At 44.4% G+C, this 14678-nt stretch overlaps 1 protein-coding gene and 1 pseudogene across 3 annotated transcripts in view; one reads left to right on the top strand and one right to left on the bottom strand.

Annotated features, from left to right (window-relative positions):
* bcl11ba (BCL11 transcription factor B a) overlaps window positions 1-12875 on the top strand; it is a 36037-nt gene extending 23162 nt beyond the window's left edge. Inside the window, exons 3-5 of one of the 3 annotated variants that reach the window (XM_029729674.1) lie at window positions 5565-7460; window positions 8621-8690; window positions 9536-12875. In XM_029729674.1, coding sequence (XP_029585534.1) covers window positions 5565-7460; window positions 8621-8690; window positions 9536-9554 — 1985 coding nt within the window. In that variant the 3' untranslated portion in view covers window positions 9555-12875. Of the gene's footprint in view, window positions 1-5564 lie in introns of all 3 variants that reach the window. The other 2 variants (XM_029729675.1, XM_029729673.1) reach the window with 2 other exon arrangements.
* Window positions 2732-5400, bottom strand: LOC115172313 (B-cell lymphoma/leukemia 11B-like; annotated as a pseudogene).
* Window positions 12876-14678: the final 1803 nt, after the last annotated feature.

Below are 14678 nucleotides of genomic sequence, written 5' to 3'. Positions count from 1 at the left end.
TCTATATATAGGTTTGTGCCTTATATGTACATATGCATACATATATACACACAACAGACACATCAATGTTGTGCTGGGTACTCCTAACCTAAATGCAGCTTTGTTTAATTTTTTTTAAGTAATCTCTGATATTCTATTGACATTCATAATCAAATTAGAAACTAAGTTGCCGCATAAATTTGATACATTGTTTTCATTATGTTCAATTCCTTTGCTTCACAAAAGTGTTGCATTTGTCTTGAGAGACGGTGAATAGGAAGATCAGTATTCAAGGCACACTCATGTCAAATTGAATGGCAGTACAAAAACTGTCCCAATAAATTAATTTTTCATTTTTATAGTGCCAGCATGGGAAAGCCACGCCTATAGCAATGCTAGCACTTCAATCTCAACTGATTCCAAACTCTAGAACCCGTTACCCAGGCCGAATAAATCCAGTCAAAGTAATTTCTTGCTCAGAAGCCGTATTTTCAATTTTCTTTTTCTTTTTTGTGTGTAAAAAAAAAAAAAAGACAAATCATAAAGTGCGGGTCAACTGCAAAGAGCTGTTCATGTTTTTCTATTCTTCTCAATGGACATATTTTTACCTCAATTCTAAAAAAAAAAAAATACTTGGATGTCAAGGTCAACTTGAGGGGATCGGAACAGGGGGGTAGGACAGGGGGACATTATTCAAAATAACAGGGAGTGGTGACTTTGGGCAAAGGTTGGTGCTTGCTGAAGACCGAAAAATCTTCCTAAAAAGCTCACTCAGCTGTGCATTCTGTGTGTGTCAGAGTTGCTACTTCTCTCAGAATGCGTTCAACTACAAACATCACAGGGAGCCCTGAATGAGGAAAGAAAGAAAAAATAGTCTTACTGTTTGGGCACACGCTCAACAGGACTTCTACAGACACTGTATGTATCTATAACTGTGCAATTTTACGGTCTGCATATCACTAACTAACTGCCACTGGTTCTGTCTCACAGGGGACTTAACAATATTAACCAGAATAAAAGTCAACATCATAAACATTTTGACTATGGCACACTATACAATCAGAGTTTTTACTATACAGTATAAATCATTTTCAAACGATTGCTAGATATTTCTAGAAAAAAATGCATAGGGCTGTTTTCAAGTGATATCATAAACATTGATCACTGAATGTAATAGTTATTCATAATAATGTTGAAATCAATTGTATGTCATTCTAATCCGCTATGGCTGTGACCACCACTACCCAGCCCCTTCCTAAACTGAACATGCAGTAGATGACATATGACTGATTACAAAAATAATTACCAAGAGTAACATTAAATATGAATGGTGATCAAAACAGAAAAAGAGGACATTTAAAAGACACAGCTGCCCTAAAGTATGCGTCTATCGTATGCAGTTTGAAATGGCTGCCGGGTACTGCACCCTGAGTGAGACTGAAGGTGGTAAGACTCTCTGTAATGCTACTCTGTACTGAGTGTCCGACAGGGAGTTTTGTAACAGTACTTGGAGTTTTAATAGTTAGCCGGCAGAGGAGTGAGAGGGGAGTGTGTATCAGAGACAAGGGACAGGGGATTGGGGGAGGGTGTAATCTGTGGGCATGGGCAATTGTGTTCAACTCATCCACGGAATGATAATGAGGGGGTGAATGGGAAAATAAAGGAGAGGAAAGAGGCCCTATAGCTCACCCTAAGATCTCCCTGCTCTCTCTCAGTTATAAAGCTGCGCAGTTTAGGCCGACGGTTTAGCCATCCTAAACTGTGTGATAAAAGATTCAACAAAAATGAAAAGAAAACATCAGTACTTGCATTGTCATAGCAGATATGTTGTGCTTAGATGAGTTATGGTGAGTTTTAGGACAGGCTTGTTTAGATGTAAACAGTGTGAGAGAACTGTGAGGGGCTTCTTTAGAAAACACATGAGCGGTATCTCTGTTTTTCTAGCGTCGTCTGTCCGGGTTGGTACTAGGTACCGCTAAGCAGCTGCCTTTGTGATAATCTGTTTATTTTTCTTCTTCTTAATAAGTGTATTTACTTGGGAGGTGGCAGGGTTTGTGAACCTCGATGTTCTCTTTAGATTTACTGTCATAATTGACATTCAGTGCTACATATCTAATTAGATTGACATGTTTAAAGTCTGTTCACGCTACAATGCCAAGGATTGTTGTCCGCGTACGTATATCCTGTCGTGTATAACAACAAAAACTAGCTTTCTCAGTTATGCTTTCTAAAAATGAAAAGATTCAATTTGGCTTCTCTTCAAGAAATTACATGTGTAGCTTTAAATATACAATTTCCTATGAGCAGCGGCCTAAAGAGTATTCAAATGTTTTTTTTGTCTGCAGAAAAATCTCAGGATATCCTCTGGGTTGAAAAATAATGAAATAAAATCCCAGCAATTAAAATAACAAAGTAAAACAAATTAAAATGACTAAATAAAAATGTACCTGCACATGCCAAAATATTACAAAATCCAATAAATACAGAAATTATTGCACAGTTAAAGGCTCCACATATGTCATCATTTAATTCAGCCTCTGACCGACCGTTAAAAAGGATCTTTAGCCAAATGAGGCAGTTTAGATCGGCTTCAATTGTGCTGTTAATATTTGTTTGTTTGTTTAATTGTTTTTCTCGGGTGGCAGTTTCTCAGGCAAAACATAAAATTAACCCAAATTCGATATTTAAGAAAAAGAGTATCCAGCTACCCTTTTTTGTATTTTTTAAAAATATATAGTCAATGTGTGCGAAAGAGGCAAAATAGGAAAATCTGGCTTAGCTTCTCTCTGCTTGCTCAATTTTGACCTCGTTGGTCATCAAATGTTCCCCGTGCCACTTTTTCATGTGTTTCTCGAGAGTGCTGTACACGCTGAAGGGCATTTGGCAAATGTCACAGCGGTACACTTCCTTACCCATCTGCCCGTGGGTCTTCATGTGGCGGGTGAGCTTGGAGCTCTGGGCGCAGGCGTAGTTGCACAGCTCGCACTTGTAGGGCCTCTCTCCCGTGTGGCTGCGCCGGTGCACTGTCAGGTTGCTGCAGTTCTTGAACACCTTGCCGCAGTACGCGCAGGTGTCGCTTCCGTCTGCTCTCCTTGGAGCTGGGCCGGCCAGGTCCCGGGCCCCCCAAGTGAGGAGTGCTGCCCCCGCTGGCTGTGCCGCTGCGCCCCGACAGGCCGCCATCCAGGAGGTCCCCGGGAGGCGTGGAGAAACGCAGGCTGCCGTTCTCAGACGAGTGCTCAGAGGAGGTGCCAAGGGAGATTGTCTGGAGTGGGTAAAGCCCAGGAAAGGGTCTTTGATGAAATGTCGTGAGGCAGCGTATCCCACCAGCCACTGGGAGTAGACGTTCTCGGAGGGGATGAGGGGCGCCGGGGGCATTCCAGGTCCTTCTCAATCTTGATCCTCTTGTTGGAGGAGTTGGACAAGCAAGGGCTGGGGATGGGAGTGGGTTTGCGGGGAAACAAGCCTGAGAAAGAGTCGCCGGAGCCACAGTTCCTGCCGTTGACCGTGGGCTTCTGGTGGTCCCTTTCCATCTGGTGGTGATGGTGCTCCCTCTCCATCTCTCCCACCACAGAGTCCTCATCCCCAGTGTCCCGCTGCCCGTCGGACCCCCTCTTGGAGAAGAGCATCCGATTTTTTACGATTGTCGACTATCAAGGTATTGTACTGCTGTATAGTGCTCAGGGCCCACGCTCTCCACCATCTTGCCCAGAGAGAGGGCATTCTTCTCGTCTGATGGCGGCTTGGAGCCGTTCTCACGGTTACGGTAGAAACTCCATGTTGTCCATGCTGAAGTTTGACTCCGGCCTGCTCTCGTTCTCCGGCTCTCTCTTCCTCCTCCTCCTCTTCCTCCTCTTCGCCCTCACCCCTGAAGTCTCCATCTCGGTTCTTCAATGCCCCTCTCCTGTCACGTCGCTGGTGCCCGGCTCTGGTGAGCTGGTGGGGAGAGCCCGTCGTCAGACCGTCCTGTCATGGAACCAGACTTATGCATGTGTGTCTTCATGTGTCCTCTTCAGCTTGCTGGCCTGGGAGCAGGCATGGTCACACAGCTGACACTTATAGGGCTTCTCCCCGGTGTGGCTCCGCCGGTGGACCACCAGGTTGCTCTGGAACTTGAAGGTCTTCCCGCAGAACTCGCATGACTTGCTCTTGGCCTGCGTCTGGGGCGGGGTGGTGCTGTTGGGGGCATGGGCGGCAGGGGCGGAGTGCTGCGAAAGGGCGACTTTTGGGCTGGGCTGGAAGGGGTTGGGGTTGAGCAGGCGGTGCATAGGGTTGGCCCGGCTTGGGCGACAGAGGAGGGGTGGCCACGTTGTTGTTCCCTGCCAGCTGCCGGGAGTCGCCTGGAGAAGTCCATGGACTGGGATTCGATGGCCATCGGCGTTAACCGCATCACCCTCATCGAAGGCACTGGGGTGCTGGGAGATGAGCCCCATTTCTTCGGCACTAAGGCGTTCAGCCGGTGGGGGTCCAGGTGGTGGCGGGGTGGGGGGCTGACGAAGGGAGGCGTGTTGGGGAGGCCTCCACGGTTCTCCATGAAGCCTGGTGGGGGCTCTCGGAGCATGGGCCCGGTCATCCTCAGCAGGTGGAAGGGGTTGCTCTCTCCCAGGAAATTGGTGAGGGGGGACTGGGGGATGGAGTCCTGGCCCATGGGGGGCCCGGGGATGGTGAGCGGGGGGGTGAGCGATGCGCTGGAGGGTTGGATTCCAGGTAGATGCGGATGCCGTGGGTGTTCTGGGCGTGCTGTAGAAGGAACCAGGCGCTGGGGAAGTGCTGCTTACACGTGGTGCAGATGTAGCTTGAAGGCTCATTCCCTTCCTCCTGCAACACAGGAGAAACACACACCAGAAAGGACAATGATTAAAACATATTTTACAATTAATTAAATGGCAGTGACTTTACATCTATCTGAGGAATTATATTTAGATTTGTGTATAAAGGTATTTGGAAGTCAGTAAAATCAAATAAGTGCCACATCCTCATGATGACCTGGCAAGTGACACTTCACTTCCTGAAAGTCCAACATCCTAAAAACGTAAATGCTAACATGCAAAACATTTTGGGACTGTATCAACAGCGGACTAATGGACTAATGTTCTTGAGTGGTGTTTTCCTTTAAATGGATTTGTGTTGAGTGTGTTTGTATTTTCAGATGCCTAGCTCCTTACAAATAAAAAAGCATCTTTCATATGCATGAGGAGAAATTTATGCTATTCTCCTCATGCATATGAAAGATGCTTATTGTAAGGAGCTACGGCATCTGAAATACAAACACACTCAACACAAATCCATTTAAAGGAAAACACCACTCAAGAACATTAGTCCATTAGTCCGCTGTTGATACAGTCCCAAAATGTTTTGCATGTTAGCATTTACGTTTTTAGGATGTTGGACTTTCAGGAAGTGAAGTGTCACTTGCCAGGTCATCATGAGGATGTGGCACTTATTTGATTTTTACTGACTTCCAAATACCTTTATACACAAATCTAAATATAATTCCTCAGATAGATGTAAAGTCACTGCCATTTAATTAATTGTAAAATATGTTTTAATCATTTTCCTTTCTGGTGTGTGTTTCTCCTGTGTTGCAGGAGGAAGGGATGAGCCTTCAAGCTACATCTGCACCACGTGTAAGCAGCACTTCCCCAGCGCCTGGTTCCTTCTACAGCACGCCCAGAACACCCACGGCATCCGCATCTACCTGGAATCCAACCCCTCCAGCGCATCGCTCACCCCCCGCATCACCATCCCCGGGCCCCCCATGGGCCAGGACTCCATCCCCCAGTCCCCCCTCACCAATTTCCTGGGAGAGAGCAACCCCTTCCACCTGCTGAGGATGACCGGGCCCATGCTCCGAGAGCCCCCACCAGGCTTCATGGAGAACCGTGGAGGCCTCCCCAACACGCCTCCCTTCGTCAGCCCCCCACCCCGCCACCACCTGGACCCCCACCGGCTGGAACGCCTTAGTGCCGAAGAAATGGGGCTCATCTCCCAGCACCCCAGTGCCTTCGAGAGGGTGATGCGGTTAACGCCGATGGCCATCGAATCCCAGTCCATGGACTTCTCCAGGCGACTCCGGCAGCTGGCAGGGAACAACAACGTGGCCACCCCTCCTCTGTCGCCCAGCCGGGCCAACCCTATGCACCGCCTGCTCAACCCCAACCCCTTCCAGCCCAGCCCAAAGTCGCCCTTTCTCAGCACTCCGCCCCTGCCGCCCATGCCCCCCAACAGCACCACCCCGCCCCAGACGCAGGCCAAGAGCAAGTCATGCGAGTTCTGCGGGAAGACCTTCAAGTTCCAGAGCAACCTGGTGGTCCACCGGCGGAGCCACACCGGGGAGAAGCCCTATAAGTGTCAGCTGTGTGACCATGCCTGCTCCCAGGCCAGCAAGCTGAAGAGACACATGAAGACACACATGCATAAGTCTGGTTCCATGACAGGACGGTCTGACGACGGGCTCTCCACCACCAGCTCACCAGAGCCGGGCACCAGCGACGTGACAGGAGAGGGCATGAAGAACCGAGATGGAGACTTCAGGGGTGAGGGCGAAGAGGAGGAAGAGGAGGAGGAGGAAGAGGAGCCGGAGAACGAGAGCAGGCCGGAGTCAAACTTCAGCATGGACAACATGGAGTTCTACCGTAACCGTGAGAACGGCTCCAAGCCGCCATCAGACGAGAAGAATGCCCTCTCTCTGGGCAAGATGGTGGAGAGCGTGGGCCTGAGCACTATACAGCAGTACAATAACTTGATAGTCGACAATCGTAAAAATCGGATGCTCTTCTCCAAGAGGGGGTCCGACGGGCAGCGGGACACTGGGGATGAGGACTCTGTGGTGGGAGAGATGGAGAGGGAGCACCATCACCACCAGATGGAAAGGGACCACCAGAAGCCCACGGTCAACGGCAGGAACTGTGGCTCCGGCGACTCTTTCTCAGGCTTGTTTCCCCGCAAACCCACTCCCATCACCAGCCCTTGCTTGTCCAACTCCTCCAACAAGAGGATCAAGATTGAGAAGGACCTGGAAATGCCCCCGGCGCCCCTCATCCCCTCCGAGAACGTCTACTCCCAGTGGCTGGTGGGATACGCTGCCTCACGACATTTCATCAAAGACCCTTTCCTGGGCTTTACCCACTCCAGACAATCTCCCTTTGGCACCTCCTCTGAGCACTCGTCTGAGAACGGCAGCCTGCGTTTCTCCACGCCTCCCGGGGACCTCCTGGATGGCGGCCTGTCGGGGCGCAGCGGCACAGCCAGCGGGGGCAGCACTCCTCACTTGGGGGGCCCGGGACCTGGCCGGCCCAGCTCCAAGGAGAGCAGACGGAGCGACACCTGCGAGTACTGCGGCAAGGTGTTCAAGAACTGCAGCAACCTGACAGTGCACCGGCGCAGCCACACGGGAGAGAGGCCCTACAAGTGCGAGCTGTGCAACTACGCCTGCGCCCAGAGCTCCAAGCTCACCCGCCACATGAAGACCCACGGGCAGATGGGTAAGGAAGTGTACCGCTGTGACATTTGCCAAATGCCCTTCAGCGTGTACAGCACTCTCGAGAAACACATGAAAAAGTGGCACGGGGAACATTTGATGACCAACGAGGTCAAAATTGAGCAAGCAGAGAGAAGCTAAGCCAGATTTTCCTATTTTGCCTCTTTCGCCACACATTGACTTATATATTTTAAAAAAATACAAAAAAGGGTAGCTGGATACTCTTTTTCTTAAATATCGAATTTTGGGTTAATTTTATGTTTTTGCCTGAGAAACTGCCACCCGAGAAAAACAATTAAACAAACAAACAAATATTAACAGCACCAATTGAAGCCGATCTAAACTGCCTCATTTGGCTAAAGATCCTTTTTAACGGTCGGTCAGAGGCTGAATTAAATGATGACATATGTGGAGCCTTTAACTGTGCAATAATTTCTGTATTTATTGGATTTTGTAATATTTTGGCATGTGCAGGTACATTTTTATTTAGTCATTTTAAATTTGTTTTACTTTTTATTTTAATTGCTGGGATTTTATTTCATTATTTTTCAACCCAGAGGATATCCTGAGATTTTTCTGCAGACAAAAAAAACATTTGAATACTCTTTAGGCCGCTGCTCATAGGAAATTGTATATTTAAAGCTACACATGTAATTTCTTGAAGAGAAGCCAAATTGAATCTTTTCATTTTTAGAAAGCATAACTGAGAAAGCTAGTTTTTGTTTGTTATACACGACAGGATATACGTACGCGGACAACAATCCTTTGGCATTGTAGCGTGAACAGACTTTAAACATGTCAATCTAATTAGATATGTAGCACTGAATGTCAATTATGACAGTAAATCTAAAGAGAACATCGAGGTTCACAAACCCTGCCACCTCCCAAGTAAATACACTTATTAAGAAGGAAGAAAAATAAACAGATTATCACAAAGGCAGCTGCTTAGCGGTACCTAGTACCAACCCGGACAGACGACGCTAGAAAAACAGAGATACCGCTCATGTGTTTCTAAAGAAGCCCCTCACAGTTCTCTCACACTGTTTACATCTAAACAAGCCTGTCCTAAACTCACCATAACTCATCCTAAGCACAACATATCTGCTATGACAATGCAAGTACTGATGTTTTCTTTTCATTTTTGTTGAATCTTTTATCACACAGTTGTAGGATGGCTAAACCGTCGGCCTAAACTGCGCAGCTTTATAACGAGAGAGAGCAGGGAGATCTTAGGGTGAGCTATAGGGCCTCTTTCCTCTCCTTTATTTTCCCATTCACCCCCTCATTATCATTCCGTGGATGAGTTGAACACAATTGCCCATGCCCACAGATTACACCCTCCCCCAATCCCCTGTCCCTTGTCTCTGATACACACTCCCCTCTCACTCCTCTGCCGGCTAACTATTAAAACTCCAAGTACTGTTACAAACTCCCTGTCGGACACTCAGTACAGAGTAGCATTACAGAGAGTCTTACCACCTTCAGTCTCACTCAGGGTGCAGTACCCGGCAGCCATTTCAAACTGCATTACGATAGACGCATACTTTAGGGCAGCTGTGTCTTTTAAATGTCCTCTTTTTCTGTTTTGATCACCATTCATATTTAATGTTACTCTTGGTAATTATTTTTGTAATCAGTCCATATGTCATCTACTGCATTGTTCAGTTTAGGAAGGGGCTGGGTAGTGGTGGTCACAGCCATAGCGGATTAGAATGACATACAATTGATTTCAACATTATTATGAATAACTATTACATTCAGTGACAATGTTTATGATATCACTTGAAAACAGCCCTATGCATTTTTTTCTAGAAATATCTAGCAATCGTTTTGAAAATGAATTTATACTGTATAGTAAAAACTCTGATTGTATAGTGTGCCATAGTCAAAATGTTTATGATGTTGACTTTTTATTCTGGTTAATATTGTTAAGTCCCCTGTGAGACAGAACCAGTGGCAGTTAGTTAGTGATATGCAGACCAGTAAATTGCACAGTTATAGATACATACAGTGTCTGTAGAAGTCTGTTGAGCGTGTGCCCAAACAGTAAGACTATTTTTTCTTTCTTTCCTCATTCAGGGCTCCCTGTGATGTGTAGTTGAACGCATTCTGAGAGAAGTAGCAACTCTGACACACACAGAATGCACAGCTGAGTGAGCTTTTTAGGAAAGATTTTTCGGTCTTCAGCAAGCACCAACCTTTGCCCAAATCACCACTCCCTGTTATTTTGAATAATGTACCCCTGTCCTACCCCCCTGTTCCGATCCCCCTCAAGTTGACCTTTGACATCCAAGTATTTTTTTTTTTTTAGAATTGAGGTAAAAATATGTCATTGAGAAGAAATAGAAAAACATGAACAGCTCTTTGCAGTTGACCCGCACTTTATGATTTGTCTTTTTTTTTTTTTTACACACAAAAAAGAAAAAGAAAATTGAAAATACGGCTTCTGAGCAAGAAATTACTTTGACTGGATTTATTCGGCCTGGGTAACGGGTTCTAGAGTTTGGAATCAGTTGAGATTGAAGTGCTAGCATTGCTATAGGCGTGGCTTTCCCAATGCTGGCACTATAAAAATGAAAAATTAATTTATTGGGACAGTTTTTGTACTGCCATTCAATTTGACATGAGTGTGCCTTGAATACTGATCTTCCTATTCACCGTCTCTCAAGACAAATGCAACACTTTTGTGAAGCAAAGGAATTGAACATAATGAAAACAATGTATCAAATTTATGCGGCAACTTAGTTTCTAATTTGATTATGAAATGTCAATAGAATATCAGAGATTACTTAAAAAAAATTAAACAAAGCTGCATTTAGGTTAGGAGTACCCAGCACAACATTGATGTGTCTGTGTGTGTATATATGTATGCATATGTACATATAAAGGCACAAACCTATATATAGATATATATCAAATTCTTCACTTCAGGACAAGACTGCGTCCCTAGATAGAAACATGGCCAGAGTGGATTGTTATGCCACACAATAGTCAAGGAAGAGACTGGACAAAAAAATCAGGAACTGCAGAAACAAAACAAAAAATAATTTAGTGCACTCTGTCTTAAAATACGTTTACAGTATTGAAACAAGTACAAGGGTAAAATAATAATTGTGTGTATGTGTGTTTTAAAAAAGTATTTTTTTTTCTCAAGTTTGCTTATACAGTTTCTCTGAATGCCATAGTGGCGATGTGTATATTGTTTTTTGGTGACGGGGTTTTAGTATATATAAATATACTGTATATGAATATATATTACATTTTTCTTGTTTACTGTAAAAGTATACCAGTATTTGTAATATTGGAGAATGCCTGGGCATTTTACAAAAATAGAAAAAAATGTTGTTTTTTAAATTTTATTTTGCAGTCCAATTTAAATTGTGGGTCTCTTAAAATGTTTTTGTCACTGTAACTGTAAAAGTCTTAAGTTTTAGTAACTTTTATTCTGCCTTGGGTGTAATAATAATAATTTTAAAAAATGAATAAAAAAAGTGAACTGTAACAAACTTGGATGGGGGGGGATGGGGCCAGCTGATGGAAGTTCTGGAAGTTTCCCTCGTAGAAACTATGGAACATTGTTATTGCTTTGCAGGAAAATACTGACATTCCTGATCTGTATCTATTGATCTTCTTCTGGAATGGATATTCTTCATGGCTGGTTTGAAATACATGTGTAGGCACTTGCTGTCTTTCTACAGAAGCTTGTATTTTTTAACTTGTATGTGCATCCTTTGTGAAAAGGGTACTTTAAGTACCTGTATGTCATTATCTTATTTGGGGGAGGGGGACAACATTGCAACTTCAAGATACAACTCACAGGCTGCCACGATATATTTTCTTTCATTTGGCAGGATAAAATAGTGCAAAAAACCCCTGATGAATTTGTATTGTTGAAATGAATCTTATTGTACAGAAGGGAAATAAAAGGTTGTTTGACATCCTTTTAGCAACAAAAATACACAAGTAGATGTTTTTGTTTACTATTGTATTGGTTGTACATATTGTTCTATGATTACCCTGACATGTTTTGTTTTCATTTTTATTTCATTTTTATTATAGTTTGTGTTCTAACTGACACTGGCAGTGACCTCCCCTCTTTGCGGTCATCTAGCTACCCTTTGACCCTTGACCTTTGTGACCTGTGTGTCAGTTGTACAGGCACCTGACCTGCCTCCCCACAGGTTTCTCAGCATGAGAAGAATAGAGCACAAATACAAAACTGTTACAATTCCAAATGTTTTGCTCTTTTGTCTCTTTTTGTTTCCTGTAAATGCTAACTCTTCTGATGTGGACATGCTTCTGATATGTCCCTGCTCTGTCCCTTCAGTCAGAGAAGGGACATATATAGCGTGTAGAAAAAGACACGCACGCACACACACACACACACACACACACACACACACACACACACACACACACACACACATAGAAAACAGAGGAAAGTCTCTAATGAAGTGCAGGGACATTATATATCTGGATACCATAGTTCGACTCCTGCACATCCGACTCACAGAACCATGTACTGTACACAGAGCAGCCGAGGCTGGATACGATCAAAGCTACAAGCTACATTCGCCTCAAACCATAAGCTATAATTACAGGCCGTTAGTAGCTACCGTACCTGACCACCATCATACGGACACCTTTCAATCAGTCAGAACCAGGGTGGGTATTTTAAACCTGCTCACTTAGATGTACAGAACTGTTCTCCAACTGTTTAGCAGCACAGAGCTCCCATATCTGTGCTTTATCATCTTTTGAAATGTTTATGTTTCCTTTCCAATATTGGTGCTTTGATATGTGCTAAGAGCTATGTCCTGTTTGCTGCACTGTTTGTCCGCCCCTGGGCACCGTAGACAGAACACCAAGCAGAGCTAAGCTATGCTGTTGATTGTGTTCACTTTGTGTAAAGACATCTTCATGGAACACTGTCTGTGGGTGTGTTCATTTAGTTTTCCTTCACAGAGGTTCAGGTCTAATAGGCTATGCAGATAGCCCCTCTACCAGAGAGAAAAGAGTTGACGTTAGTCCGAAGGTCCTGATTATGAAATAATGCTTTGCTGCTGTTCACTCTTTAGATTTCACATTCCATAATTTGACTATTTCCTTTTTAGAAATGTTTTTCATGTTTGTATTTAAAGAATAATACAGGGTTGGGATGAAGACATGGAAAAATCTGTCATTTTTGATATGTATTAATGTCCAGATCGGGACATTCAGGGGGAGGGCGGAGGCTTTGAGTAGGGATGTTCTGCTGTGTGTGATGTCAATTTATTTAAATACATGAACTGATTCTTTAGGCTGCGATTGGCTGTGTTGTCTATGATGTCACTGAGGTGAGGACAGCGTTCCGTCGTTCTCAGGCCTGATGAGTCCAATGCCATTGGTTCGTTACAGTAAACATGATATTCAGACACCACATGGCCTGTCTCTACTCTGTTTATTTGAAACACGTTAGGAGTGTGTATGTTCACCACATTATGCAACACACGCGCACACACACGCACACACACACACACACACACACACACACACACACACACACACACACACACACACACACACACACACATGCGCGCGCGCACACTCTCTCTCTTAATAAGTAATGCAACTTCTGCAATTTAGAAATTGATAAATACATTGAAATGAAGAAATCGGACATTCAATTTGGGACTGGATTCAATCCGTATCGCAGAAGTATCGAGGAAGATCTGCGTTATAGCTCGATTGAAATGTAAAGGCAATGTTCCCCGCGTTCACAGAGACTGCATTCACGGTAAATCCTGCGTGGAAATGACCTTTGCGTTTTAATGCGGATCTTCCGCGATACTTCAGCGATACAGATTTTAATTCAGCCCTTACAAAAATAACACTTTACACGTTCCCTCCTCACCTTCTGAAATTCCATGTGCATCATAATAAATCAAATACCATCGTGCTGATTTAGTATTTTCAATCAAAATCAGTAAAATCCACTTCTGGATATACATACACAAATACCTGGATATATGAAGGCACCCTGGGTGGCAAATCTTCTGTACTGCAGACACACACTGATCCGTCTCAGTGGATCTGCACCCTGCTGGCTTGTTGGTGCTGGTTGGGGGTTGGAGAGAGGATTGAGAAGAGAACTGGATGTTGGGGGGTACAGAGATAGATACAGTCTCCCTCTTTGGGTCCTACGGAGGGTGTCTAAGCTGACTGAATGATGGACTGGCTCTGCGGGTGCCTGATCTGAGCAGGGCTCTTGAGTTTGAATTAGCTCCCGTCTCGGCAACTGACTCTAGCGAGTCGTCATCAAGACCTCTACATGCCACTTATATCAACACACCTTCAAATACCAAGACACATTCATATAAACTCACCATAACAACACTCTCCCTCTCTCTCTCTCTCTCTCTCTCTCTCTCTGCACACATTCATAGACACTCACCATAACAACACTCTCTCTCTGAATTCAATTATATTTTCAATTTAAGGGCTTTATTGGCATGGGAAATGTATGTTTACATTGCCAAAGCAAGTGAAATAGATAATAAACAAAAGTGAAATTAACAATACAACATTTACAGTACGCATTACACTTACAAGAGTTCCAAAATAATAAAGACATTTCAAATGTCATATTATGTATATATGTCTCACTCACTCTCTCCACACACACACTCATAGAAACAAACCATAACAACACTCTCTCTCTCTCTCTCTCTCTCTCTCTCTCTCTCTCTCTCTCTCACTCTCTCTACATACAAACTCATAGATACAACAATAACAACACACTCTCTCTCTCTCTCTCTCTCTCTCTCTCTCTCTCTCTCTCACTCTCTCTACATACAAACTCATAGATACAAACAATAACAACACACTCTCTCTCTCTCTCTTTCTCTCTCTCAGTATCTCACTCACTCACTCACTCACTCACTCACTCACTCACTCCACACACAAACTCATAGAAACAAACCATAACAACACACTCTCTCTCTCTCTCTCTCTCTCTCTCTCTCTCTCTCACTCTCTCTACATACAAACTCATAGATACAAACAATAACAACACTCTCTCTCTCTCTCTCTCTCTCTCTCTCTCTCTCTCTCTCTCTCAGTATCTCACTCACTCACTCACTCACTCACTCACTCACTCACTCACTCACTCACTCCACACACAAACTCATAGAAACAAACCATAACAACACACACACTCTCTCTCTCTCTCTCTCTCTCTCTC

The sequence above is a fragment of the Salmo trutta genome, chromosome 33 (genome assembly GCF_901001165.1).
Source record: "Salmo trutta chromosome 33, fSalTru1.1, whole genome shotgun sequence".
NCBI classification, from domain to species: Eukaryota; Metazoa; Chordata; class Actinopteri; order Salmoniformes; family Salmonidae; genus Salmo; species Salmo trutta.
Note: the sequence above shows the minus strand (reverse complement) of the source record. Positions and strands in the feature narration are given on the sequence as shown.